Below are 14,505 nucleotides of genomic sequence, written 5' to 3' on the forward strand. Positions count from 1 at the left end.
AGTACATAGAGATTTCCTGTTTCCTAATCTCCATTTGTTTCATTGATTTGTATATTAAATTTTGGTCATAGACACTTGATTATCTATCTAGAAATCTGATATCTTCCGGAGCACCTAAGGTAATAATTTGGAGAAAAGCGAGAATAGAAGTTTTTCTTGTACACTTGTAATTATATCCCCCCACCTCTCTCCAGTTCTGAGGAGACATATGCTTTTGTCTAAGTTATCAGTCTGTCATGTCCAGACAGAATCGTTTTACTCTTTCGTGAAGTTTGCTATCGATTTGTCACACATTTTTGACATTATGTAATTTGACCACATGCCAGACACAACTTTCAGCCATGTTGATTCAGTGTGTGCCAGATATGAAGTGATTCAAATTTTGCACCAAATTACTATTTTGGATATTGTATTGCAGCTTAAGATAGTAGAGGCATCGGTGAGTCATACCATGAGAAAACCAAAATAGTGCATTTGCGACCAGCATGGATCCAGACCAGCCTGCGCATCTGTGCGGTCTGGTCAGGATCCATGCAGTTCGCTAACAGTTTTTCTAATTGCAGTAGGCTTTGAAAGCGGACAGCATGAATCTGCAGACTGCGGGGATGTGCAGACTGGTCTGAATCCATGCTGGTCGCAAACCAACTATGTTGGTTTTCTCATGGCATTTTTCATATATGAAAACTGTGCCAGTAATTACTGTTATAGGTGGAATGAATTTCGAAAGCTTTACAACTTTCTTACAAGGCTCTTTACATTATGTGTGCTGAGCTGACAGAATATTTGCTAAATATTATTTATTATTTTACAGGTGCTATCAAGTTGACACTTTATGATTATTAACAGGACTGATGCTATCCAGTTGACAATCTTGTTGATTATTAACAGAAATGGTGCAATTTATCTAACAATCTTTTTGACTTTTTTACAGGTGCAATCCAGTTGACAATCTTGTTAGATCTTTTAGCACTCATTGGATGTGGATTTTTCTTTTTCCTGGGGTGCGAAAATCTCAAAATTGCTGGCGCCACATTCCCATACTTTAACAGGTAAGTAACTTTCAGTTTTTTAAGATCCAAGTGTGGCCTGAGCCAGGAATTCAATTCTCATCAAAAGATTCAAGCTAGGAGACTAGATCCCTTTGTTGTCTTACCTGGATAGAGAATCTTCTATAAGGTCAGAGCAAGGAATCTTATTCTCTCTGATAAGGTCAGAGCAAGGAATCTTATTCGCTCTGATAAGGTCAGAGCAAGGAATCTTATTCTCTCTGATAAGGTCAGAGCAAAGAATCTTATTCTCTCTGATAGGGTCAGAGCAAAGAACCTTATTCTCTCTGATAAGGTCAGAGCAAAGAATCTTATTCTCTCTGATAAGGTCAGAGCAAGGAATCTTATTCTCTCTGATAAGGTCAGAGCAAGGAATCTTATTCTCTCTGATAAGGTCAGAGCAAGGAATCTTATTCTCTCTGATAAGGTCAGAGCAAGGAATCTTATTCTCTCTGATAAGGTCAGAGCAAAGAATCTTATTCTCTCTGATAAGGTCAGAGCAAAGAATCTTATTCTCTCTGATAAAGTCAGAGCAAGGAATCTTACTCTCTCTGATAAGGTCAAAGCAAAGAATCTTATTCTCTCTGATAAGGTCAGAGCAAGGGATCTTATTCTCTCTGATAAGGTCAGAGAAAGGGATCTTATTCTCTCTGATAAGGTCAGAGCAAGGAATCTTATTCTCTCTGATAAGGTCAGAACAAAGAATCTTATTCTCTCTGATAAGGTCAGAGCAAAACATCTTGTGCAAGGGATCTTATTCTCTCCGATAAGGTCAGAGCAAGGAATTTTATTCTCTCTGGTAAGGTCAGAACAAAGAATCTTATTCTCTTTGATAAGGTCAGAGCAAAGAATCTTATTCTCTCTGATAAGGTCAGAGCAAAGAATCTTATTCTCTTTGATAAGGTCAGAGCAAGGAATCTTGTTCTCTCTGATAAGGCCAGAGCAAAAAATCTTATTTTCTTTGATAAGGTCAGAGCAAGGAATCTTGTTCTCTCTGATAAGGTCAGAGCAAAGAATCTTATTCTCTCTGATAAGGTCAGAGCAAGGAATCTTATTCTCTCTGATAAGGTCAGAGCAAAGAATCTTATTCTCTCTGATAAGGTCAGAGCAAAGAATCTTAATTTCTCTTATTTTCTTTGATAAGGTCAGAGCAAGGAATCTTGTTCTCTCTGATAAGGTCAGAGCAAAGAATCTTATTCTCTCTGATAAGGTCAGAGCAAGGAATCTTGTTTTCTCTGATAAGGTCAGAGCAAGGAATCGTATTCTCTCTGATAAGGTCAGAGAAAAGAATCTTATTCTCTCTGATAAGGTCAGAGCAAGGAATCGTATTCTCTCTGATAAGGTCAGAGCAAGGAATCTTATTCTCTCTGATAAGGTCAGAGCAAGGAATCTTGTTCTCTCTGATAAGTGATAGTTTTCATATTTGCATCAACACTGACAACACTTGCGCATGTTACACAAATTCCCACATTGTAATTTTTAGCTTAGCTCTAGTTTTTCTGATCGCTCGATGTCTGGCGTCTGTCTGTCGTCTGTCGTCCATCAACATTTAGCTTGTGTATGCAATAGAGGCTGTATTTTTCAGTTGATCTTCATGAATTTTTGTCAGAATGATTACTTTGATGAAATCTAGGCCGAGTTTGAAAATGGGTCATCTGGGTCAAAAACTAGGTCACTAGGTCAAATCAAAGAAAAACCTTGTGTTATGCGATAGAGGCTGTATTTTTCAAATAATCTTCATGAAATTTGGTCAAATGATAACCTTGATAAATCTAGGCCAAGTTCGAAAATGGGTCATCTGGGATCAAAAACTAGGTCACTAGGTCAAATCAAAAAAACATTGTATATGCGATAGAGGCTGTATTTTTCAAATGAGGTTCATGAATTTTGATCAGAATGATTACCTTGATGAAATCTAGGCCAAATTTGAAAATGGGTCATCTGGGGTCAGAAACTAGGTCACTAGGTCAAATCAAAGAAAAACCTTGTGTATGCGATAGAGGCTGTATTTTTCAATTGATCTTCATGAAATTTTGTCAGAATGATTACCTTGATGAAATCTAGACTGAGTTTGAAAATGGGTCATCTGGGGTCAAAAACTAGGTCAAATCAAAGAAAAACCTTGTTTATGCAATAGATGCTGTATTTTTCAATTGATCTTCATGAAATTTGGTCAGAATGATTGCCTTGATGAAATCTAGGCCAAGTTTGAATGTAGGTTACCTTGGCTTAAAAACTAGGTCATTATGTTAAATTGAAGAAAATACTTGTTTCTTAAAATCTTAATGAAAATTGGTCAGAATATTTGTTTCCATGAAATCACTATGTCAAACATGTTTACACTGTTATGGTGTGTTTAGGTGAGCAACCTAGGGCCATCTTGGCCCTCTTGTTTTAAATATATGTTACAAAATTTAACGAAATTTTCTTGTTTCTCTAAAAGTTCAAACAATTAATAATTGTTTCCTCCCAGGGACTTATTTTTTTTTTTTTTGAACTCTGAAAATTATCTTCCAAACTTCAATAAATTTTATTCATTTTCTAAATAATTGTAATATCATTCAGTGTTTAAATTGTTGCTGCGTTTCACAAAGAGATGTTTTTGTGCTGTAGAATGAGATTAAAGTGCCATATTGCTTGTCACAGGAGACTTAGAAGTACAAATTACAAGAGGAGCGAGTGTTCACAACATTTTCAGGGAGAACTTTAATTCTGCAGATATGGCTGTTTGAAATTCTAGTAATGGCTTTAGTGCAGGTTAAATGAGGATGAATTAGGAAATTTGAGATTACCAAATTGCAGCTTTGCATGTCAATACCAGGCAGATCAACCATTTCTGACAGTTTGATGTAGTAATTAATAGTTCATTCTTGCATTCTGTAACATTATATTTGTGTGAAGACAATGAGTAAGTCATATACTCATCTAAAGGTCTTATAAAAAATGCCACTTTGTAAGAACAGAGTTATGGCCCTTGACTTAGTGAAAAAATTACAAGTTTTTGTATCATGCGTTTCAGAATGTACTTGACCTAGAGTCATGAAACATTAGAGGATTGTTATATAGCATGTGAAGTTGTGCACCTGGTATTCTCTTTGGGATTTCACTCAGCCAGGCCAGAGTTATTGTCCTTCACTTAGTGAAATGAATATACATATATACTGACGAGATAAAGAAACGCCTCATTGAAATTTGGCGTTATTTTTTTCCTAACGCTTTTAATTGTTGTGAAATGTAGTAAATCTACATGTACTCTGACCGACAACAACAGTGAACAAAAAATCGCGCGATTTCATTCAGCCATTTGTTCACTTCATGTACCTGGTCATGATTTCCTCGTGCAGTTCCGTGCATGTAAACCATGTGGTTTGATTGAACGATTTTTGCACATGTACATGTGTAATACGACACACAACCATATTTTCAGCTATTCTCTGAAAAAAACATTTGTTTTCGTAATGCCGAGGCTGAATCTGAAGAGAGGGCTCAGGTTTGGCTATGCTTGAATGTGGGCGAACGCAGGAACAAGTTGCTAGAACGTTTATAACGTCTCTCGTTCGACAATTGTGCGTCTTATTCGACGTGTAGAGACACGGGAACGTCTATCGATAGACCACGTTCAGGTAGACCGCGTGTAACGTCAATACGACAGGATATTATATACGTCAACGTCATTTACGTGACAGATTTGCGACGGCGCAATCTACGTCACGTATAGTTGTAGTAACCGTGGACGTCCAATTAGTCGACATACAGTGAGAAATCGACTCAGAGAACGCGGAATTACCTGTCGTAGGCCCTACCGCGGTCGTATTCTAACGTTACGCCACCGTCACCAACGTCTTATTTGGGCCCGCAACCATCGCGGCCAGCGTTGGGAGAACGTAGTGTTCAGTGACGAGTCGCGTTTCAACTTGTGGAACGCCGACGGACGTATCCGTGTCTATAGACGACGCCATGAACGCTACGCAAACAATTGCGTTTTGGAGCACAATCGTTACCATGGAGGTGGAGTAATGGTGTGGGCAGCAATCAACCATAGGTTTAAGTCCCAACTCGTCGTTTGCCAAGGTAATCTCACAGCCAGGCGTTACATCGACCAGATATTACGTCATGTAGTTGTCCCTTTATTCCGTCAACGTCAAGGATTAGTCTATCAGCACGACAACGCGCGACCTCACGTTGCACGCGTCACCAGGGACTTTCTACAGGCTAGAAACATTAATGTTTTACCTTGGCCGGCGTGTTCACCGGACTGCAATCCGATTGAACACGCGTGGGATTATCTCGGACGGCGGTTACGCCAACGTCAACCCCAGCCAGCAAACGTCCGGGAACTGGTAGCAGCGCTGCACCAGGAGTGGGCCAGAATCCAACGGTATCTGTTACGCAACTGGTGCGGCTCTATGAGGCGTCGACTTGCTGCTGTGGTTGCTAGCAGAGGTGGCCACACGCGCTACTGATTTTTCTAATGCAATTTCTCCGACCGGGCTATTAAAATTCAAGATTTAAGCTTAATGCGACAATGAAATGATTTCTTATTGACCATAAATTCTTGTAAAGCATCTAATTTGCGAATGGAATTGTTCTTTTCTAATTTTGAATCACGGTTAACGAAAAATTGTATACCGAGTTTGAATGAGGCGTTTCTTTATCTCGTCAGTGTATATAGTGCTTAAAGTGTTGCATATATCTTGAAAATCATTTCACATAGAGTCATGAAACCAAGTGCAGTGACAGAAGTGGGGGCACCTGTGTCCTATGGACACACATCTAGTTATGATAATAGTCAGTTTGGTTTTGTATGTGCAAGTGAAATGGGAAGTATTATGTGGTCACCTCGCACAATTGCTTTCTTGAACAATTCTTCTCCAATGTTCACCACACTTGGTTACAGTGTTTTTGTACATAGTATCTCGGCAAAGTTTGATAACCAGCTGGATCCTCCTTGTCTCTTTCTAGTTGACAATGTCTAATCTCTGAATATTTCTTTTCCAACATTCATCAAACTTGGTAGCAGTGCTTATAGGCATAATATCTCTACAAAGTTTGATAAGCAGCCATTTAGTTCCTGTCGCCCTAGTGTTCTGAATCAGAATGTATATGATATAGTGCTTCTGCATGTCAGTGAGAGAGTTTGTTAATGTTTAGAAAAAGTTATACTAAAGAGTAATGGCCCTTGACCTAATTAAGAATGGCAAAAATAGGCGGTTTTCTTATCCAGTGTCCACCAGACTTAGAGTATTTTAAAAGTCAAAAGTAACTTGCTGTAATTGGTGTATATTGTAACAGTTTGACAATCTTTTCTAATTTTATAAAAAGAAATTGCTTGATATTTATTGACAAACAGGTAAGCTGTTGCTATTGCATATGTTTAGTGTATTAAGAAAATGGATTTTGATATAAAAATATTTTTTTTCTATTTTTGCAGTTCTGGTTGCAATTTAGTGGAAGATTATGAATTTGAAGCAAATTTGACGTCCACATGTAACATGTATTGCGATTGTTCAAACAATGACCTTGAACCTATCTGTGGTATAAATGGATTGACCTACTTCTCACCATGTCATGCTGGATGCACACAGTTTAACACCAATGAAGTTGCTCCTGATGAAAAAATTATGGTAAAATGATAAACGTATTTTGTTGTTGTTGTTGGGTTTAACATCACACCAACACAATTATATGTCATAATTTTATGATGACTTTCCAACTTTTGATGGTGAATGAATACTTAATGAGGTGCCCGTTGCCCTCCATGCATTATTTTACCATCATCATGGCAGGCACCAGGGTACTACCACTGACCTTTCGGAAGCCAGCTTGGTGGCTCCCATATAACCCAAGTGAGGCTCGAACCCACATTAGTGAGGGGCAAGTGATTCGAAGTCAGCGCCCTTAACCACTTGACCACAGAGGCTCTTACAATTTGTTCTTACAATGTTTCTTTAAAAATGAAATATGTTTTGCCTAAAATACTTGCTACTCCTTTGCTGTTTCATAATCATTCAATGAAATCATTATTTTTTGTGTGGGACTATTTTTAGCTTGACTATTCGAAGAATAGGGGAACTATTCACTCCCCCTGGCGTCGGCGTGAGCGTTAGCATTAGCGTGAGCGTCACACAAATGTTAAAGATTGTGCACCACCCCAAATATTTTCAAAGTCCATTGAGATATTGCTTTCATATTTTGCATACTTGTTTACCATCATGACCCCAGTCTGTAAAAAGGAGGAGGCAACTCTATCAATCATTTTGGCTGAATTATGGCCCCTTTTTGACTTAAAATATGCTTATTGTAATGTTAAAGTTTTACTCATTGCTTATATTATACTATCAAGCACTGAGAATAGTCCAGCGCACTGTCTGCTGACAGCTCTTGTTTATGGAATATTTGCTTTTATCAATGTACATAATTAAATCCCAACAAAATTGTGAAATTCCCGTTATTTCTATTTCTAAACTTCAGAATCTTTGAATGTGTCCCAAAATTTAGCCATTTCAGTCATTAATCACAAAACATTTTGACCTAGAAATTGGATAGTTCCATGGTATTTCTTCACAATTTCAAACTTTAAAATTTGCTTCATACAAGAAAGAATGAACACTAACGAAAACGATCGATATTTGTTCATTATTGAAATTAAAGAAGAAATTCACTGCACAAAATTATCTTAACGTAATTGTTTAATTAGCCTAAATGGCCTTATTAAAAAAGCCTTAAAGTATTGATGTCTCTACAATTTGGTAATTTTGCAGCCATGCAATTTAAAATTCTTGACAGTTTTAAAAGCCTCTGCACTGAAGTTTTGAGCCAGGTTTTTTCATCACTTATTGAAAAATATTTAAGGTGGTTCTGCATGTTCATATCAAATTTTTTTCTTCAATGAAGAATTTGATGGAAGTATAAGTTTTCAAAACATAAAGATATACTAAGAATATTTGGCCAAAGATAGGTAGTGTGTTTGATTTTTTTGCTAGACGGGTATGAAAACTAGGTATTTACCCCAACTAAATTTTTTTTACCCCAATTAGATTTTTGTACAAGAAGTGAAATGAGAAAATCACAGTTTTGGTACTGAAAATTTTGTACATACTAGATTTTAAAAAACTTCTCAAAGTTGTAAATTGACATAATATTTTATTATCTTTGTTTTGGTTAGATAAAATGTGGAAGCCCATGTGCTAATTTTTGAGATATTTGCCCATAAATGTAGAGTTCCTGTAATTTCAAGTTGATCTTATGACCCAGTTTAGACTTCTTCCATGTGTCTTAAGTTTTGATCCTTTGTTTAATCTAAAGAAAGATAGAGACCTTGCTAGTGTTATCAATAAAACAAATGAGCCGCGCCATGAGAAAACCAACATAGTGGCTTTGCAACCAGCATGGATCCAGACCAGCGTGTGCATCCGCGCAGTCTGGTCAGGATCCATGCTGTTCGCTTTTAAAGCCAATTGTAATAAGAGAAACCATTAGCGAACAGCATGGATTCTGACCTGGTCTGGATTCATGCTGGTCGCAAACCCACTATGTTGGTTTTCTCATGGCACGGCTCAAATACAACTGTTACCATTAATATGTAGTTTGATTTACTTTTAAATACACTGGATCTAAGCTTTATTCTATGTTTCATGGATAAATGATGTGTTATGCAATCATTTCTGTGTTTGAGATGTGCAGAACTACCTTAAAACAACTTTAAATTCATTTAAAAGCATGAAACGGAATTGAATTTTGTACAAGCAATACGAACAAATTAAGGCATGTCACTTGCAGAACGCCTTGCGGCTGAAAATGCTTCTTCAACACACTTTTATCATTCGACATAAATTCTTACGTTATTTCGGTTCTAACTGTAATATAGCGGTATACAACAGCAGATCTTTATTTGGATAACAATAAAATTACATAGAATGCTGTCTTAAATGTAAATTGAATTATCATCCACATTGTAAAATTTCAGAATTCAAGCGAAGCTAGATATAAGTAAGAAAATATAGAATATTGAATTCTGGGTCATGTCAGAAGTTTCATAGGTCTGAAAGAGTAATAACTGATTTATCTGAGAAAAATAGTTTGCAGAATTTCAGTTTAAATTGAATGGGAATTATTTGTATTTCAGAACTTCACCGGTTGTTCCTGTATCCTTGGTGATCATCTAGCATCAGAAGTGATCATGTCTCCAATGGCAACCAGTGGTCCATGCAAATCCACTTGTAAAAACCTTCTACCATTCCTCATCCTACTTGTGTTCATGACATTTTGTGTGGCTGGTACACAAATGCCTATATTAATGGTAACCCTCAGGTGAGTTGACTTATGCAACTGGTACACAAATGCCTATATTAATGGTAACTATCAGGTGAGTTGACTTATGCAACTGGTACACAAATGCCTATATTAATGGTAACCATCAGGTGAGTTGACTTATGCAACTGGTACACACATGCCTATATTAATGGTAACCATCAGGTGAGTTGACTTACCGGTATGCAACTGGTACACAAATGCCTATATTAATGGTAACCATCAGGTGAGTTGACTTATGCAACTGGTACACAAATGCCTATATTAATGGTAACCCTCAGGTGAGTTGATTTATGCTGCTGGTACACAAATGCCTATATTAATGGTAACCCTCAGGTGAGTTGATTTATGCAACTGGTACACAAATGCCTATATTAATGGTAACCCTCTGGTGAGTTGATTTATGCAACTGGTACACAAATGCCTATATTAATGGTAACCCTCTGGTGAGTTGATTTATGCAACTGGTACACAAATGCCTATATTAATGGTAACCCTCAGGTGAGTTGATTTCTGCAGCTGGTACACATGTAACCCTCTTTACTTGCCGCCAGCAGGCTAAAGGTTAAAAACCATGATGGTATTTCGTGGGCTCAGCGCGAAACTATTGTAACTGTATATAAATAAAGAACAAGATACAATATGGTATTTGTGTGGCTTGAACATGTCTGTCTATATGAAAAATTACTATCTATTTAATAGACTTGTTTTTAGACCCACCAACATGTGTAGCAGATGCCGTAGAGCACAAATTAATTTTTGGAGCTTTTATATTATTTAGCTCTTCAAGTTTTAGCCATTTTTTTATAGATGAATCAGTTGGACATACCTGACCAATATTTACCTTCTTCAGATTCCAGGTTATTTTATATTCCCAAAAGTGAGGCATATAGAAATTGTATTGTTCACCATACATTTATTCTTCCGTCCATAGTGTCTCAACTATAACTCTCAAAGAATTCAGTTGATTTGAATGAAACTTTACTCAAGTGTGGAGACATGATAAGAAAATGTGGCATACATATTAAGGTCATGTCTTTATCTCAATGGTTAAGAGTCACACACCAGGCCCTAATTTCACAAAAAAAAACAGTAATTGCTTAGCTAAGCCTGTTATTTCAGATGCTTGTTTTTGCCATTTATGTGACTGTCTTTAATGTTGTCTTTTTTCATCTGTATCAGAACCGTATATGACCATTTCATAGATCAGAACACAACAATTCTGAATTTAACCGAAAATGAAGTATAGAAATAAGAAATATACTTAAGCAAATATTTAAGTTTGTTATACCATGCTTAAATGGAAATATCATAGTTTTGTATCTGAAATAAGTACTGCAGACAAATACTACTTACCATAGTATAATTTAGCTATAAAGACGCTGTTATAGAAAAAGTCAGTATTAAATAACAATAACTTAAGCAATAGCATGATAAAGAAAAAAACAACAAAAAAACAGACAACTATGTTATTTTGTTTTTTCGCGAAATTGGGGCCAGGGCCCTAACACTAAACCCTTACCCATAGGCAAGGGCATTCCACTTCTGGGTCAATTATCTCTGACTGGTGTTCATTTTGGAACATAGTGGTACACTATCATGTCTACATGCAACAGCTAACATACTGTTATTTTCCCCCGAGACTGTAGCGTAAATTTTATTTACAATTGCAGGTCAGTTAGAGAGGTGGAGAGATGTTTTGCCCTGGGTATGCAGTTTGTGATATTAAGACTTTTTGGTAAGTTTATTGTAATATTTTATATTATACAGTTATAATGAAGTAGATAAGACCAAACATGCTGTCAATTTCAAAATTTACTATAGTTCCAACATTTCAGCTACATGCCTTCTTCAAGGAATAATAATAATAAACAACAGATATAACATCATACATAGTACGTTACGTTATGCTAAAATAGCGGGAAACAAGACGACAGTAAAAATGTGACGGACGTCACATGTCTTACTTGTCACATTTTATAATGAAAAAATACATGTACATGTAAATAACTGATACCTATAATTAAGTAAATAAATATGTATAGCAGCAAATATGCAGCATACTATAAATTATCATCGGATCAAATAGATACACATATTCCTATAAAGATATAGAAAAAATATTATATAGTTGAAACTCAGGATATAGAATTCCAAGGGATCGAGTGTTTTACTTTTAAGATATCTGAAACAAGACTTAAAATGATATTTTGTGCATGTATTTTTGGGACGGGACTTGAAAATGTCTTCTGGAGTTTTGAGATAATTAAGTTTGAGATACAGAGTTTAACTATAATACATGTATATATATATATTATTTTTGGTAAGTGTTGCTAAAGTTTGTGATATTAAGACTTTTTGGTGAAAGTAATTTTTAGCTCAACTTTTGAAGAAAAAGTACAGCTATTGCACTAGCCCAAGCGTTGGCGCTGCCATCGCCAAAGGTTAAAGTTTTTGATAAAGTCAAATATGTCTGTTACTATCAAAGTTTTTGACTTGAAACTTAAAACGGTTATTTACTATCAAAGTCTACTTCAGGAGAAACAATCCCCATAACTCTGATTTGAATTTTGACAGTACTATGCCCATTTTTTGGTTAAAGTTTTTATTGGCAAAGCTCTAATTCAGAGTCAAGCACTGAGAAAAGTAGAGCATGCTGTCTTACGGACAGCTCTTGTGTTCATTATAATGTGAAGCAGCATTTGAAGAATATGAGAGATCCATAAAATTTCTAAATATCAATATTTTGACTTTTCATCTATTTTGAGATGTTTTTATTTGTTTGCAGGCATAATGAATATTGCATTTTTTTACAATTAATAAGGTAAATGACTTTTTTAAAAGCACACTTACTGTCAAAATTTACATCAAAAGATAATCTTGTAATGGTATTAGAAAAATTACTACCTACAATAAGTACATTGATGTCTATTACATTTGGTAACATCTTTCATAAATTGTTTGCAACATTCTGAACAAATGAGAAAATCCTTTACCAGTAAACCACACAGATAGACTTAAAAATGTTATCTAAAATATTTTTTGTCTGAAAGAATAACTGAAATGGAGAGATAGAGATTTCATACATTTATAGGTACGTTTTATAAATGATACTGGTGTAGCTAATATAAAGAAACTGAAATCGACATTGCACATAATACCTCACTGCTGTTGTTTTTTCAGCTTATATTCCTGCCCCAATGGTGTTCGGACATATCATTGATACAGCATGTTTATTATGGAGAGAGAAATGTGGTGGAAATGGCTCCTGTTTGTTATATAACATTGAAATGTTCAGACACAGATATGTAGGTATGTATGATTCAACATTCTAGACATGTGCAGTGGTGCATCTCTAAATCCCATATTTCTAGTAAACCATCCACTGGAATCCCTAGAAATCCTTCGTGTAGAATCCTTAGAAATAACTCCATTTAAATCTCTAGAAATCCCTTCATAAGAATCCCTGGAAGCTCCTACAGTCCTGCAGCGGAATTTCTTGAAACCCCTACACCAGAATTCCTAGAAACCCCTCCTGTGGAATTCCTAGAAATCCCTCCAGCAGATTCCCTAGAAACACCACCAGCATAATCCATAGAAGGCCCTTTAGCAGAATATCTAGAAAACCCTCATGGAATACCCAGAAAGTCTTGTCGTGAAATGAGTTCCCTTTATCAACAGGAACCAGTCTAAACTGGAAATCCCGAAATCTTTACCTCTATTGAGTCTGCTGAACAGTATGAATTAATAATTAAAAAGGCCACCATGTATAAAATATATCTTCTGTCTCGCCAGTGATACGGGTAGCCGCAAGGCGCAAACTCGTACGAGTATAAAGCAGTTAAATATCATATTAAAAGTTAGTGACATATGCAGTAATCAAAATTACGCTGGTTTTGTCATATGTTATTTGGACTATGTGATCTCGTATTTAGGTAATGGACCTGTAATAATTGCTGGTTTCCGTGTGATTATGTATTTTCATATTTTATTTTGGTATACTTCTGCCATAACAGAAAATTGTTTTTTCATAATTGCCAGAGAATGTTTGAATTATAGAGAACATCTTAATGAAGGGGAAAATGCAGGCAGTTATTATGTGTCCACTATCTCGAGGCAACTCCATTTGAATCGCTTAACCTCCTACCTTTTTTGGTCACCATCTTTTGATTGCTTTATGTTTTGAAGTTCATGTTTGAAAAATGAAAGTGATTTTAGTCTGTTTTATTTATAGTACATGTATAATGGTGTTTTTTCAGGTACATCTGCAGTGCTGAAGTTGGTTGGAGGCGCCTTATTTAGTATTGTATGGATTTTGATTCGTCGCAAGAATAGAAGAGAAAAAGACAAACATAACAAAGGTCTAAGTGTAAGTAGTATATTTATCGTTAATTTTACTGCGACTTGTTGGCATTAAAGTTTGTAAAATTAGGTTCTCTGATTGGTTAAAATTCATATGGTTAAGTGGGGGCCTTTATGGCTGAGTGGTTACCAGTGCTGACTTTAAAATACTTGGCTTAAGTTCAAGTCCAGAAAGGCAATTTTGTAATCAATCTTTTTTAGTCGGAGCCCACCTGCTTAGCTCAACTGGGAGAGTGCAGATTTATGTATCGCGATGTCATGAGTTTGATTCCCGGGCAAGACGTATGTTCTCTGTGGTGAATTGATGCAAGACATTGTGTCTCAAATTATTTTTGCTCCTCCTGTGATTCATGTGGGAAAGTTGGCAGTTGTTACATATTAACTAAAATACTGTTGAAAAATGATTATAATTTAACCCCAAACAAAATCAAATTTTTTAGTTAGATTCTTTTATGTCAGGAAGCTATCAAGCCAGCTTGTAAAATGTCTTTGAGTGCCTGCTTGTATTCTAGCATCTTCCTTCAGTATGAAAAGCCAGAAAGTTACCTTATGAACAATGCCTATGCAAATTTTAACCCAGAAAAAGACATGAAAAGTAGCCTTTGGTTAAACCTTTTTAGCATATGATTTTTAGCTCACGAGAGCACAAAGTGCTCAGGGTGAGCTATTGTGATCGCTCACCATCCGGCGTCCGTCCGTCCGTCCGTCCACACTTTCCTTTAAACAACATCTCCTCCTAAACAAACAGGCCAATTTTGATGAAAGTTCACAGGGATGTTCCTTGGAT

The 14,505-nt window shown here is 36.2% G+C and overlaps 1 protein-coding gene across 7 annotated transcripts in view; it reads left to right on the forward strand.

Annotated features, from left to right (window-relative positions):
- LOC123543854 (solute carrier organic anion transporter family member 5A1-like) overlaps positions 1-14,505 on the forward strand; it is a 44,642-nt gene that overhangs the window by 17,367 nt on the left and 12,770 nt on the right. For all 7 annotated transcript variants that reach the window (XM_053526420.1, XM_053526422.1, XM_053526423.1 and 4 more), the window contains 6 exons: positions 932-1,049; positions 6,478-6,670; positions 9,172-9,356; positions 11,030-11,094; positions 12,540-12,668; positions 13,616-13,725. In XM_053526420.1, coding sequence (XP_053382395.1) covers positions 932-1,049; positions 6,478-6,670; positions 9,172-9,356; positions 11,030-11,094; positions 12,540-12,668; positions 13,616-13,725 — 800 coding nt within the window. The remainder of the gene's footprint in view (positions 1-931; positions 1,050-6,477; positions 6,671-9,171; positions 9,357-11,029; positions 11,095-12,539; positions 12,669-13,615; positions 13,726-14,505) is intronic.

This window comes from Mercenaria mercenaria, chromosome 16 (assembly GCF_021730395.1).
Source record: "Mercenaria mercenaria strain notata chromosome 16, MADL_Memer_1, whole genome shotgun sequence".
NCBI classification, from domain to species: domain Eukaryota; kingdom Metazoa; phylum Mollusca; class Bivalvia; order Venerida; family Veneridae; genus Mercenaria; species Mercenaria mercenaria.